The sequence below is a fragment of the Pygoscelis adeliae genome, unplaced genomic scaffold, assembly GCF_000699105.1.
Source record: "Pygoscelis adeliae isolate BGI_AS28 unplaced genomic scaffold, ASM69910v1 Scaffold52, whole genome shotgun sequence".
Classification (NCBI taxonomy): domain Eukaryota; kingdom Metazoa; phylum Chordata; class Aves; order Sphenisciformes; family Spheniscidae; genus Pygoscelis; species Pygoscelis adeliae.
The window spans coordinates 335,475-350,670 of NW_008824285.1; the positions used below are offsets into that span (position 1 = coordinate 335,475).

Here is a 15,196-nt window from a genome sequence, read left to right on the forward strand (position 1 = left end):
GTCCGGTGCTCTCGCTGGCTGTTGGGGCTGGGGGTGGATCTGGCTGCTTTCCCCCAACCCTCGGGCTCCCGCGACAGGGACCGTGCCCCGGCAGCACATGAGGGCACCGTCCCCTCCGGCGCTGGCACTCCCTGGCAAAGCCGGCGGTCCTCTCACCGTGCCCCTTGGGTTTCAGGCTCCCTGCAGAACGGCTCCCGCTGGGCGCTTTCCTTCGACATGTCCTCCCTCTCCAGCAGCCAGGAGGTGAACCTGGCCGAGCTCCGTGTCCGCCTGCCCGGCTTCTCCCCAGCCCGCAATGTCTCCCTGGACATCTATCACAGCCGGCGGCGGAGGTGCCGGGGCAGTGGGACCTGTGCCCACCAGCTCTTCCTGGGCACCGTGGCTGGCAGCCCCTCTTCCACCCAGGCCTCCTGGAAAGTCTTTGAGGTCACCAGACTGCTCCGGTCCTGGCTCCACCAAGCCATGGCCCCCGCGCACCACGGTCCCACGGGAAGGGAGTCGTGGGAGGCGAGTGGGTCGGCCACCCCAGCCACCGCCTCAACGCGCTTGCCCACCTCGAGCAACGCTGGCCACACGGGCAGCCAGCCCTGCCCCAGGACGTGACGGATGGAGTCCTGCTGCTCGTCTTCTCCAGGGACAAGTCTCCGGGAGACCACAGCCTCATCAGGACAGCGGAGACCTCCAAGCACGTCATGCGTGACAGCAGCTCCCAGGGCACGGGGACCCGCCGGCATCGCAGGAACAGGAAGGAGAAGCAAAGGATCAAAGTGAGCGATGCTGCTGCTGCCGTCCCAGGGGAGGAGGGCAGGTCCTTGTGCAGGAGGGTGGACATGATGGTGGATTTCGAGCAGACCGGCTGGGGCAGCTGGATTGTCTACCCCAAAAAGTACAACGCCTACCGGTGCGAAGGGCAGTGTCCGTCACCCGTGGATGAGACCTTCAAGCCCACCAACCACGCCTACATACAGGTAAGAGGGGGTTGCTACCTCCGCTCCCCCCACGCACCCCTAGCCCCACCAGCCCGCAGCAGGGGACAATTCTTTGCCCTTCCCGTGTCTCCCCACAGAGTTTGCTGCAGCTCTACAAGCCCAACCAGGTGCCCTGCCCCGCCTGCTCCCCGGTCAGGATGAGTCCCCTCTCCATGCTCTACTATGAGAAGGGTGAAATCGTCGTCCGCCACCACGAGGACATGATCATCGAGGAGTGTGGCTGCAACTGAGACCAGCTCATCCCCTGCCGGGAAGGGGCACATCTCTGCCCAGAAAGTGGCCCTGAGGACTGGCCGCCCAACCCATGACCAACGCGCAGACCAGGGCACCACTGAGCCCCCTCCACCTCCGAATCCTGCGTGCCCATGGGTTGGCGAAGCTCTGGCTGTGCCAGGGCAGAAGGAGTGGGGTACCTGGGAGTTAGTGGCTCTGCGGCACTGCATGGCCGCAGTGCATGGACGGATCCAGGCTACGCACGGGGAGGGCCATCAGACACCTCGCTGCAGCACCGAGGCGGTGGGTGCCTGACGGCTGCATTTAGCCAGGAGCCACAGTGCTGGTGGCCGGTGTGTGCCGGGGCAGCTGAGGGCTGGTGCTGCTCCACAGAGGCAGGAGCCAGGGCGCAGGGCTGGAGCCACGGCAGCATCGCTCCCTGCCATGACACGCTGCCCACGGTGACGCTCCTTTTGCCCGCGATAGGTATCACTGGTAGCTACGGGCTCTCGGCGGGACACTGCAGGACCAGCGTCCGCCCACACTGAGCGTCTGCACCGTCAGGATTTTCAATCTCCCCCAGGATTTAGGCATTTCTCTTAAGACTTCTATTATATTTCTATTAAAACTCTATCAGATTTCTATTACAATTAAGCCAAGTTAATGTGTTAGCCCAGTGTCCAGAGCCCCCATCCGGCAGCGCCACGTGGGCAGCAGCAGGCAGGGGTTCATGTCAGCCTGCTCCTGCCCTGAGCCGCGGGGCTGAGCATGGCCCCGGGGGGGATGGCCCCGGGAGGAGCTGGCTGGCAGCAGGCAGGGAGGCAGCGACCTCCATCATATACACTCCTCGCCCAGGACTACGCAGGGAATGATGCAAAAGACCTGGGGCTCCAGCATCCCTCTCCAAAGCATCATCCGTTCACCAGAGAGGGTTTGCACGGGCAAGTGAGGTGTCCCTGGAAATAAGGCAGCCCCGAGGTCGGTCTCGGTGGGTCTGAGCCCCCCCCCAGCCCTCCTCCCTGCCCTGACCATCTCGGCTCATGTGCTGCTTTCCTCTGTAAAATGACGGCTTTGCTCAAAACTTTTCCACCACTTGCTGGATGGGGCAGTAGTGAAAGGGTCGTGGTTGTATAACTCATCAATAAATTATGTATATTAAAAATGCCTGGTAGATTCTGCTGATTTCCACAGCCCGTTTTTGCTGTCGAATGGTCTTTCAGGGTGCAATTCCCTCCAGCTCTCTGTGCATCTGCTGCACCCAGAGGCTCTCCCTGCCCCGGGATCGTCTCTGGCTGCAGCCTGCTCTGTTACTGCCCGGCAAAACCAGCAATACCGGGCGGTAACACCCAGAGCAAGTGGGCTGCTGCCGTAACTTGCTAGAGCAAGGGGGTCCCCTCGAATGGTGCAAAAGATGCTCAACAGCTCCGTGAACAGGAAAGTTGGCGTGAGATAATGAAGAAGGTGTTCCCTCCGTGACAGGGGCGTTGCTGAAGAGCAAGCCGGGAAGCACCTGCAGGCGTTGAATTGAATGCTAAGGGGATTTTCCACCTTTATTTACCCCTTGGAGATAAGGGGAAGGGCCATGTTCTCTAATAGCAATGGCTTTTAAGCCATGTGCAGCAGCCGGTGCAGGCAGCTCTCCCTTGGGTCACCCACCCAAAGGGGTGATGGGGCTGGGAGCCGGAGCAGGAGAGCTCCAGCCCCAGACGATGGCCCAGGGTCTCGAGTTCCCCCGGGGATGACCGTGCCCCCCTTTGTGCCAGTCCTGGGGGGGGCGCTCCTCCTGGGGCAGCGAGGGTCAGTCCCCGGGTTTGGCCGGGCTCACCCCATTGCAGCCCCGGCCGCGGGTCTGGGCTCCCCGAGGCTCACAGCTGCCTCCTCCCACAGCCTTGGCGGGGACACAGCTTACACGTGGGGACCCACCGCCGGCCCCCGGCTACATGCGGCGGAGGGGATGAGCGGGACCGCAGGCATTAGGGCTGGCAGCGGGTGGCCCGGGTGGCTGTGCGGGACGGGGCCATCCCCATCCCTCCCCTCCTGGCAGCAGCAGCACCGACTCCACATCCCTGGCCCAGCCTGATTATCCCCAATCCACATCCCAGCCTGCAGATAAACAAAGCGTGTCTGGTTCCCCCCCCCCTCGCCGACCCTCCCCCGGGCAGACCCTCCCCTGGGCCGCTTACATATTCCGACAGCTTCACACTGGGACCATCCCGTCATTAGAGGGTCATTTGCAGGAGCTGTCAAGGGTGGGCGAGGGAGGTGTGGGGCTAACCCCTGGCAGGAGGCAGATGCGCACAGAAATCTGGCGATCCGGGCTCTTGATGAAATGAAATTAAATGTTTTGGCCTCTTCCTCCACAGGTTTGCTACTCCCTCTCAAAAACTGTTGTCACACCAGCAGACACCCCCTTGCCCTCCCCAGCCCCCCGTGTCCATCAGCCTTGCTGGAAGCTGTATCTTTGCGATCTCTGCCCCGCCATCAAGCCCGTTTGAAATAGAGCAGCGGGTTCAAAAGTTGTCGTGGGGCAGGGGGAGGCAGACAGCCGTTCCCTGGGAAGAGCCGGGTGGAAAAATAAAGTCTGAGATTCCAGGGCTGTAAGGAAAACATCAAAGCGCGGACGGCTACAATAAAGCTGCACCGCCGTGCTTAGGCAAGGCATCTGCTGGGGAGCCCGGCTTTGCAAGGCTTGGGCTGTGAGCGGAGACCTAATCTCTGAGCAGAGAGAGCTCTGCTGCCTGGCCCTTCTCCTGCCCCAATACACATCAGCTGTGTGACAGAAGGACCCCAGACACGCAGGACAATAAAGCGGGGGGACAGCTCCAGCCTTGCTGCGGGCTGCCTTCCTGCAGGCACCGCCAGGCCCTGCGGACGGCACCTTTCCAGCGACAGGCATGACCCTTCTGCATCCCGGGGCCAGAGGCTGCTGGGGCAGGGACACTGCACGGGCGGTGGGACAGCAGGAACAGGACACGGAGGCTTTCACCCCACTCCTGCTGCACGGGCAGGGAATGGTCCAGCTGGCACCCACCGCCAGACCCTGCTCTTGCCTCCCCACTCAGAGATGCTCCTGTAAGCCTCACCTGGGCAGAAGGGACTGGTTTTTGCACCAGTTTCTCAGTGGGAGTTTTACTGCAGAGCAGAAACCCTACAGCGAGTGCTGAGGCAGTGGAGCCTCCTCTCGTTGCCCTCCCAAAGGTGTCGTGGAGCTGGCAGGGTCCCTGCTCTTGAAAGGACTGGCTTGGCTTTAGCATCCTTACACATTGGCATGGAAAGGATGGAGCCTTCCCGATGCAGGGAAGGTTTTCTGGCAGGAAAAGCGCCCTTGGCTGTAACGGGAGCGCTGCCGACTGACGCTGCAAGACTTGGATGCGAGCAGCGACCGCTCGGGGAGCACTGGAGCGTGGGGCAGCCGCAGTCCAGCCGGGATCAGGACAGGGACCTGGGAGCCTGCCTGCCTCCCAGCTTCCCTCCGCTGTGTGCGGGGCCGGACCCCACAGCCTGCGCACTCCCTCCCGAATGCAAGCAAGAGCAGCGTCCGCTGCACTGTGCTGTACACGCAGGGGCTGCCAGCGATGGCAGCAAGTCGCAACCACCACCTGCCTGTGTGTGAGCTGCTGCCCGCGCCTCGGGAGGAACAGCACGCGGTCAGGGAGGGAAGGTAGGCACGGTTTACTTTGGACGCATGAGGACAGAGTGAGTGAGAGCAAACAGACCGAACGGCTTATCAAAGGCCCAGGGTAATATTTGTACAAACGGCGGATTAAGGCACTAGCTGGGTCAGGCAAGTATTGTTCATCCCTTGACCAGGACACGGAGCGGGACGCAGGCATGCTGGGCACACTGCACTGCCCTGCTTGAGACAAAAAGGGGCAGGGACAGAAAATGCAATGACAAAGCCAACACTTGTCCCTCGGACCTCCCCGGAGCATCCCAGCTGTGCGAGGCAGCCACCCACAGCTGCCTCCCCTCCTGCCGTGCGTGCAAGGGCAGCCACGCAGCAGCCTGCGCTCGCCTGGGGGCTCAGCCTGCAGCAAAAGCAGCTCCTCAGCCTGTTAGTGCAAGCGCTGGGCGAGGAACAAACCCCGGCCAAGCGGGGATCTGGCTGGGAAACACTGAGCTGCTCCTTACACGGCTTAGGCAAGCTTGGAGCATGAATGCATGCAGGAGACAGATCCAAAACCACCCGTCTGAAGGATGTGGCACTGGCTGGGGGTGTAAGGGAGGGAGGCGAACTGCAAAGGACCGGAGCAGGGGATGCCGAGACCGCGTGGTCCCATGCCACGGACGGAGGAGCTCAAGGCACGGGCTTGGGATGAATTGCACCAGAGCAGACGTACACGAGTGCCACGTCAGTGCGTCACGCGTGCACAGCTTTGGTAGCGACTCGCTCTGACCCCAGCGACTGCGCTGATGTGCCCATGGCCCCAGGGCCCCTCACCGGGAAGCCAGCAGGAGCCCTGACCCTCCTGGCTGCCCTCTCGCACCTGGCCGGGTGCTTTGCAGGGTGCTCTCCCGCTCTCCGAATTATCGGCTATGAATTGCTGTCGGAGGCACCTGGTGCTTTGATGCTCCCCCCAGATCTACATAAGCACGCAGATACCGATGCAAAGCTGTTGCGGGCATGGACAAAATACTTAGCACTTAAACACTTGTTACCCTCTAGTATGGGGGTGGGAGGGAACAGAATTTAAAAGCATAGCTTGCAATAGCTGACACTCACTCCAAAAAAAACCATGCAGTCACTTTCGTATCGACATAAAAACCCCAAGACCACGAGGCTCCCGTCCACATCTGGGCCACTGCGGGTCAGAAACTCAGCAAAAAAAGCAGCAAGGCTGAAATCACTTTGTTTCTCCCCAGAGAACCGCCTGGATGTGCAGCCCTTAGCTCGGGATGGCACCACGGTGGGGGCCCCCCCCGAGAGGGGCCCAGGACAGTGCTGCCGCCCGGGTCAGCCGGGGTCACCGGCACCACGTCCCCCACCGAAACCTCACCCCCGGGTAACTGCCCGGCAAAGGGGAGCGGGCGCAGAGCGAGTGCCAGATCGCACGGCTGCTTTGCAAACGGCAGCCCTCGGCCCCTGCCCGCCGCCCCGTGCCAGCCCAGCGCCGCGGCTGGGTACGGCCGAGCCACGCAGGCAGCCTGCCAGAAGGACGAGCACTCGGCAGGGCCCGGGAAGCTGCACAGAAAGCCCTACCGTTTGCTTTAAAGGTAGCCAAAGCGGGTGTTACAGTTGTGGAAGAGTATTTCAGGAGAGTAAGAGGGGTAAAACCCCATCCCGTGCATAGAGCTCCTTTTCCAACGAAACCTATTTGCCAGGGGTTACATCCACACAACGCTTTCCATTGTAAACCCACGCTCAAGCAATAATTACAAACATTTCGGTTAGGACAGAGCAGGGGAACAAGCTTCAGTGCTGAGTGCGTAGACTTAATTATTGCAAACACCCCACAAGTCTGTCGTGGCTTTTTTAGTCTACCCTAAAGTAACCGGCTTTGGGCGAATTAACATCAAGAGGGTGAGCTTTCTTAGAACCAAGTCTTCTGCTGCCTCCCCCAAAAGCAAAGCCGGAGGTTGCCGTGACGTGTGGTGACCAGAGCAGGAGGGCTCCGAGGACACGTGGATCTGAACTGCTGCACAATGCCGTCAGCAACACAACAATCTAGTAGTGCCATTTCTATCGGAAAATATTAATTTAGCGAGACAGACAAGTCAGCGGCAGCTGCAGGCCACAGCGCTTATTCCAGCAGCCACAGCAGCTCCTCTCTAAACACACACCATAACAAAACCCAGCAACTGGTATGGAGTTGCAATACTGATAAAGTGACACCTGAGAGCAATAAATTTGAATCTGTTCCCATTAAGGTTTCAGAAAAACACTTAATCTTATCTTAAAAAAAATGCAAGTTTATCTGCAGCAATTGCTTTGTCTCTGTTTCTTCTGTTACTCATTATTAAAGGCTTGCATATCATAATGTCACTGTTTAGCTTAATTAGCAGATATTTAAATGCTATCTACCAAGACTGATTTGAACAAGACACTCATTGTCTTTTAGGAAGTCTGAGGTTCAGGCCGCGTCCTCATATGCATTCTCCTTCTTTGAGACCCCTCAACCGCCACCACCACACGATGCCACCGGCAGCAGCATCTCTAAAGCAGTAACGCGGCAGCGCGTTGAGAGGCTGCTCTGCAACACAGACCTGTTAATCTGCGCCGGGGCGAGGAGCGTAGGCGCTTCCTCTGGGGGCTCAAGTTGAACACTCCCACAGTAAAATTACTTTCTCAGATGAAAATTTCCCTCTCAAAACCAGTCAGACTTATTTCTAACCTACCAGTTAAACCCCCTCTTTTCCAAAGGTCGATGTGAAGTCTTAATCCCTGCCCACCGAGTTATGAAAAGGAGAAACAAGTATAAAGAAGCACGAAAGTTTCAGCACGGATCAAAAAACCAGCAGAAGACATCGTTAAGCACTCACTTGCACGCTGGCAGAGATCCGCTCTTTTGGGAAGCCGGAATTGCAGCAGGGAAGCTGGAGGCTCAGGTTGTTCCCCGGCAGGGCAGGAGGAGGCAGCTCAGCGCCAGGGACCCTCTCTGCAGCGCTCAGCTACAGGTGGCTCCTCTTGAACTAATTTCAGCTGCTCCCACACGCAGCCCGACTGAGCCCTGCCCCTCCCGGGGACGGCAGGAGAAGGAGCTCAGACACCTGCGCCACGACCTGGCAAAAGAACCAGCTGGAAACAGGCAGGGGACAGCTTTTGCTGACTATTTCTGGAAGCAGACCCCGGGCACACCAAAACTTCCTGCGGCGACCAGGTGTTGCACCTGGGACATACACAGATGTTTTGCCAAGAGGGCTTAAGGCATCTCAGCCTTCGCCTTTCAGGGGAAACCCAAAAGCGCGGTGTTTACCTCAAGGCTATACACAGGGCCACCCAATCGATTTTTCTGCAACAAGTCAGTAGTTTCTTGCTGGAATGAATCAAGGACAGAAGCCATATTTATTGCATTAACCTCCATACCAGGAGATTCAATGATTTTTATTTCTCCCTTACATTGCATTTCTGTAACTTTTACAGTATTAAAATGATTAACAAAAGCATAAAACTGGAAACAAAAACAATCATTGAGAGTGTCTCCTCCGGCACTCCAAGGCCCATCATCAGCAGGGGCTGCGCTTGCCTCGTCGCACCCACACGGAGAGGCTGAGACTCAGTCCTTGTCACAGGACACACTCTGTTCTCGGAAGGGAAGAAACTGCCTTTCCCAGGAAGCCGGAAGGCACTCAAGGCATGGGCTACTTTTAAGCCTGGCTGGTGGGAATCCTCAAGACAAGGTCCTGGTTCTTCACTGGATAAGCACTCTCAGGGCACATGCTTTAGATGTCCATGTCAAACTGCTCTTCCTCACCTGTTGAGAGGGACAAAAAAACCACCATGAATGAGTCCTCAAAGTTTCACATTAAATACCAAATATTTTATTGAAGAAACAGCTGTCAGCTGTGCTTCAGAGATGTGGCAGTTCCGACTTAAAATCTGGATTCAGGCATCGGGTTTGGTATGAAAATCGTCTTGTACGAGCAAAATGTAAGCTCTGTCCACAGAGGGGATGTTACTCGCAGACAGACAAGGGCAGAAGTAGAGAAGGTGCCCTTTAAATAATTCATTTCTACCCCTGGATTTCCTTGTAAAAAGGAATGCAAAGAATAATGTTGATGACAATCACTGGTATAAAGTTCTGTTACCAAAGACACAAATGCACATTTCACAACTCCCTGTACAGCTGTTACCACAGCTCACGCCGCTTGACAGGACGCCAACGCGAGCAGCGATGGTCCATTCCTGAGGACAGGGCTTCTCTGGAAGAGTCACAACCAAGCCGGCATCCAGCACGCAGTCTGCATTTCACTTTGCCAGAGAATCCAGTGAGCCACTAAAGGTCACAACAGCGTGTAATAAAAAACATTAAGCAATATTGACTCTGGAAAGATTTTGCTTAGAGTGAGCGTGGAAGCCAACTGATGGGCATTCAGATCTTTATTTTTAGAGAGAAGATAATCATACTTGGTAGTTTCAGGTTGCTTCAAGAACTAATCGCACATAGCTTTAGAAAAAGCTGTTCACGAGCAATACTTGCTCATTTTGCTACCACAGGACCTTTAGCGTTGAAGTGCACAGAGTGGCCGGTGACCTCTGTTCTCCTGCGGACTGACCTCTACCTTGCCACCTTGTGCACACCTGCAAGCTCCTGCCGACCCCCGTGAAGACAGCAATGGATGCTGGATAACTGACATATACAAATCAGGTATTACAGCCTCGCTACGTAAATTGAGCTCACTTGTACACCAGAAGCCTTGGTGTCAAAAAAAGGCAGAAGGCATTTACAACTCAGGCTGATATTAAACCCCAAGCAAATCCTACTCTGAATTGTAATCTGATCTTCTGTCAAAAATGGGAAGCAGCTGCAAAACAGCCCAGGACAGAGGGAGGCAGCAACAGCTGCCCCCATTCTCTCACCACAGGACTATGAATCCAGCAGCAGTTTCCCAAATGCTAAATTAGTGAGAATAAAGTGATTATGACAAATTACACTTAACCAATTGGAAAAACATCACATTACTGGGGACCACAGCAGAACCTAATAACCATGCGAACCTAATTACCCCATAAGATCAAGCACACTTTGATTTTGCAAGAAGTTATTAGAGTATTGACCACAGCACACAGGGATCTCCTGGCTCGGGTCCAGGTGTAAACTTTGGTATTTCTAGAAACCGGCAGTGCACTTCACTTGTTTTTTCCACGCACTCACCTGCGCTCACTTTCTCATCACAGTTTTGGACATGGTTGTTCTCAATCTTCAACTCCTCCACGTTTGGGCTTGTAACACCTGGAATGTCCGGAAGGTCAGAAGGTGGTGTTTTGGCAACTGGAGAATCGCGGCACTCCATCAAAAATTTACGATCATAAATAATCCTGGTACCTGGAGGGAGAGAACAACACTGTCAGTTTTTAGCATTTTAATGCATGAAACAGCTAGGCCATCTTCACAGCTAGATGTGTAAAACGGGAGTAATTTAAAATGATACCTTTTATTTAGCACTTACTCTGTTCATTCTGTGCTACCTTACAAGAAAGCCAGATACAATTAACACTATCTGCCAAAAAAAAAAGTATGAAAGAGTCAGGTACCCCAAGTGACAGCTAATGCTACTGGCCTGTGCACAGAGAGAACAAGACTCTGAAGCCCAGACCGATGCTGCATGCGATAGGTAGAAGGGGCTGGGTCTAACTCAAGGTCACAGCAAAACCCAAAGAAACAGTAAACTGAATTTCCTTTCAGCTCATAAACATAACGGGCTTTTCTAAGCTGTCCGGGGCTGAGAACTGTAGGCAGACACAGGTGCACACATCAGGTAACAGGACGTGGCGCTGCCTCCTGCTCTCACTCTGAACATTGCCCAGCAGAAACACCTGCCCAGGCATTTGCTTTTGCGCACCAGGTGCTGGCTGTCCAGCACGCTTACACAGACCTGTCAAAAGGCTTGAGCACAGGGAGCCGTCAATGTCCGTCTGTTTCCCTGCTTAACCAGACCACATCCTCCTCTCCCTGCTCGACGTGGGACGAGCCAGCTCCAGCGCGTTCCAGCGATCCTCCACAGGAGCAGCGCTCAGCTCCAGGCACGGATTTCTAGGAATACCACTGGACTGAACAGCCCGTTCCTTCTAAAGGAATTGCATTGGAAGAAGCTCAAAAACCACACACAGAAAAGGGATCCCTCCAAACAGACCGCAGCCTTAACCCAGAAAGTACTGAAAATCAGTTTTTTCTTCCCCCAGGAGGAGGCCTGCAAACCTCCTCTCTGGATCAGGCCCTTGCTGCTCTGTTCCTGCTCCAGCAAGAGGGAAAGGCAACTTCTTGTGCACTCCCTGAAAAACTTTAACTAAAAATACGCACGTGCAGGGAAACAAGCTCCCATTAACATCTGTCCGGGAACATTAAACTCACTTTATTTTGAAGCATGGCTATAAAATAATGTAGCTGGATATCACGTTTCAAGAAAGTTCTGCTAATGAGCTCCCAAAATGCTGGAAACCTTTTCACTAAAAGACTTTGGATTTGAGTTGCTTCACTAGATCCAAGGGGAGATCAAACCCAAGTCAGAACTGTGCTCTCGCAGTCAGCTGGATTTGAGAAGGCAGGCGGCTAGTCTGCGAGTCGAGTGTTAAATTCCTGGGAGGTTCACAGAGGCGAGGACGGGGCTTCCTAGAACTGCAGCTCATGTACCAAGTATTAGGAGCACAGTTCAGGCGGACAAGAGCTTCCATGCCTGGTTCACGTTCCTCTGGCAGTCACATGCCCAGAGCTTACGAAAGCAAGCGCCCTGCAGACAGCCGGAGCAGGACACCCGGCCGTGGCTGTCAACAGGCAGAGCCCGAGGCCATAAATGGGCTCCTTCCAACATGTAAAGCTGAGTTAACAGCAGTTCTCATCCTGTTGTAAGGGAGAGTATTTGGTATGAAAGACTACACCCCATGGGAACTGCTCTGCTCCCTGAAAGCCCTGGTTGTACCACGGCTTCACCACCCGAGTGCCTCACTCTGCAACTTGGAAAGTCCGGATGAGAATTTGGCTCACTTTGAGTATTTTCATCAGGATGAAACACTAGGTTTGAAGAAGTTTCCAGTACAACACCTCGTTCCTTTCCTGCTCCCTGATGGAGCACAGGCTCCGTGAGCGGCGCTGCTCTAAGAGCCATCCCATCCCCACTCAACGAGCCAACGCCTCCGTGGCCGAGCCGGCAGCGCCGGAGGCAGCTCCCTCTGCAAAAGGCACCAGGAGCGCCAGCAGATCGCCGCCCACCCTGCATTGCTCACGGCAAGCGCCACAAGCACTGCAGCCCGCCGTGCATCTCGGCTCCTGACAGATCAAGCTGCTGGGACTCCCCAGATACTACTGCACGTGGGCTTTAAAGACAGCGTGTGCGTGTGCCCTCGGCAAGCGGGCGAGGAGCCAGGACGGGCACAAAGGGAATACCGAGAACAGACTACGCTTAAAGGTCACACATCACCTCTTACACGCTCCTCCGTGCTTCTTCATACTGTTGTGGGGTTTTTTTTTACCACTGCTGACTGCTGCAAGAAAAACAGGTACTGCCTGTGCTGGCAGAGGACAGGGAATTTCTTCGTTCCACCATCCCTTCCAGAGGGGATCACAGAGCTCAGAGACCTGTGAAGGTAGCTGAAAAAGGAAAACCAAGTCCTTTCCTCTGATTGCTGGCACCAAACCAAGGCCCAGAAACCACGGCAAAGCTCTGCTTGCTCACATCAGTCCCACGGTGGGCTGTGCCACTCCCCTGCTACCGGGATTAGAGGGAGAATGCTTTAGAGCATAACAAGACGTGACTGACTGCCCTCCTGGGATGGGCCCCTTTTATCCAAACTGTATTTTAGGGTGTCACTTCAACACTTCTGGAGACTCAAAAGCAACCTGCTCAAGAACTTCATCTCAGTGTTGCGCACAGTGAAAAATCTTAGGAGGAAAAGCTTGTGTATTCCACCGCAAGCAGCAAAGCCAGACCAGAGTAAAGGTGTTAACGAAAAAGCTTATCTACAAGTGCCTGACAACAGGAAAAGCAAGTGTTCCCCTGCTCTTTCCAAGTCAATAAACTCGCCTGTTAGATGCACGTAACTCAGCATACCGCAGCTGTGGAGTACCACCTTTTCAAAAGCCTTCGGTCACCCAGCACTGCTGCTGCGGGTTTCTAGCTCTAGCACCGAGCCCTTTTTCCATCACTCACAGCCCCAGCGCTGCCTACAGCCAAAGGGATGACTTCAGAGATTACAGCCCTCAATTCTTCTCTGAAATTAGTCAGAGGTTTTGCATGACAAACTTGATTTGCTTCTCTCTTCTGATTCTTCAGATTTAACCTACTGTTTTGCAGGAAATCTCAGACTTTCTTCAGTGGGCTACATATGTTGAACATTTTCAACAAAAGGACCTAAAACAAGTGCTCCTGAAACACAAGATTATTTATCTTTACAGCAGTCAGGGCTTACACGCAAAGGAGTAATGCAAAGTATTCTGCCCGAATCAGTGGATACGGGGGTTAGCAGAAAACACATGAAGAGGGCCCGGCCCAGGAGCAGAGAGGCTCTCCGAGTCCAAGCTGGCGTGGCCCTAGCACTCTTTAAAGTGACACTTTAGTGCATTCATCTGGGGAAGTCTGCCGTGAAATGTATCGATAACGTTTTCATGAGAGCTCTTCCAGACTGTACGGGACAAGGAATTCTTTGGAATAGTGGCCACGAGGGCAGACCAACAACCCAAAGCTAACAACCCCTCCCAAGTCTTTGGGGGTTTTAAATCATTCCTCCTTTTAGCACCCGGACCCAGCACCTGAAGGCAAACAGCCAGCGCCTGCAGCTGGGCCTCGGCAGCGCGAGCTGTCCTCAAACGGGCTGGGGACAGGCTAAAGCACCGTGCAGTCACAAGAGCGCTGTGGATTTTGCCAGGTGCGCACACCCTAACAATAAACACCATTTGCATTTCTCCTCCACACTCTAGACACTCATTAACTCTCCAGAGACAAACAGCGATGATAATCCTGGAAGGCTCATTACGCTGCACAGCGCTGTTAGCTGTTTGTTTCTGTTCTGTTACTCCGAGCTCATGAATATAGCTGAGAAAGTCATTCTCATTCTCCTGTCTTCCACGGCATAATTACTGCAAGTGCTATTTAAGTACTTCAGTTATTTGCTGCTTTCAGAGACAAGAGAACATATGGCAAAAATAACACAAGAATTTCAGTTCCCCAACCAAGCTTTTCTGCACAAACACAAAAAAACCGAGTGAGTCAGCAATGCTGACTTCCCCCTTCTCTCTGAATTTTAACCCCTGAAATATTGTGTTGTGCAGAGACCAGTAGGTCTGAGGGACGAACAAAACATCATCCACCGCCTCCCGGCCAGCTTGTTCTTTTGGCTGAACTTCACGTACAGTTTCATCGTTCCTGCTGCTCACATCGATCTTTTATGTAGCAGCATGGGGGAACCATTCTTAAAGGTATGGAAGAAAAATTTATCTCACACCACTGACCAGTGGGAGCGCAGGCAGCTGCCGTAGCTGGAAATACAGACAACTGATCTGGTGCCCGGTGTCATCACCTGGAACAGCAGCCACTTGTCTCAAAAGCCAAACTACTCAACATAAAGAGACGCTCAAGCAAGCGATGTGGACGCAAAACCTTTCAGACGGACGAGCCCTTTAGGGAGCTTTGCAGATTACGTCCCTGCTGTCGTACGCGGAGACAGAAGACACACGAGGTGCAGCTAAGACACGTGCTGAGCTTACAGGTTGTGTACTTGCAGCCCCCCTTAGCTGCCCCCGCTCTGAGCGGGCAGCGAGCACAGCTAACTCCCACGATCAGTTCACTCTTCTTATTTGAAGATCAAACCCCTAGAAGATGCCACTCCTGGTAGTCACACGCAGCGCAGCCATCAGGGCTGCACGAGACTTGCAGCAAAGAAAGAGGGAGCCAGCCCACCCTCTCTCTGCGGCAGAGGAGCACTCTGCTTTCAGAAGTTCGAGCAACAAAAAGGCCCCGGGGTTACTTACTGCCAGAGGAAACAGCAAATATTAGAGATTAGAATTAATAAGTAACCCAAACTGGAGGTCGGGTTTGCTCCCCGCAAGGCCACCCAGGAGCGCAAACAGCAGCCTTGTTCTCCCGCGCAGATGCTGTCTCGCCGCTCCGGCCCCGGCGCGCTCTCGGGAGGGTGGAAGCCCCCCGTCCCCCCGGCTTTCCCCCACGGCACAGCAGCGGCCAAGCTCCCGGGGAAGAGCCCGGCCCTGCTAAGCCAGACGCCGGCCCGGGGAGCGGGGACCCACCCCGGCCAGCACCCGGGGCCCCCGTGTCTCCCCCACAAGAGGGGAGCCCCCCGCGCCACAGCAGCCCTGAAGTGCAAACGCCCACGCTGCTGCTGCCCAAAC

The 15,196-nt window shown here is 54.8% G+C and overlaps 2 protein-coding genes across 2 annotated transcripts in view; one reads left to right on the forward strand and one right to left on the reverse strand.

Moving 5' to 3' along the window:
• The window catches only part of LOC103912367 (nodal homolog), a 5,189-nt gene extending 3,970 nt beyond the window's left edge, over window positions 1-1,219 (forward strand). The window contains exons 2-4 of the mRNA XM_009318620.1: window positions 176-507; window positions 561-968; window positions 1,067-1,219. Coding sequence (XP_009316895.1) covers window positions 176-507; window positions 561-968; window positions 1,067-1,219 — 893 coding nt within the window. The remainder of the gene's footprint in view (window positions 1-175; window positions 508-560; window positions 969-1,066) is intronic.
• A 6,986-nt stretch (window positions 1,220-8,205) lies between these two features.
• The window catches only part of EIF4EBP1 (eukaryotic translation initiation factor 4E binding protein 1), an 18,847-nt gene continuing 11,856 nt past the window's right edge, over window positions 8,206-15,196 (reverse strand). Inside the window, exons 2-4 of the mRNA XM_009318621.1 lie at window positions 10,311-10,407; window positions 10,016-10,186; window positions 8,206-8,614 (exon numbers count right to left, since the gene is read on the reverse strand). Of these exons, the coding sequence (XP_009316896.1) occupies window positions 8,583-8,614; window positions 10,016-10,186; window positions 10,311-10,407 (300 nt within the window). The 3' untranslated portion in view covers window positions 8,206-8,582. The remainder of the gene's footprint in view (window positions 8,615-10,015; window positions 10,187-10,310; window positions 10,408-15,196) is intronic.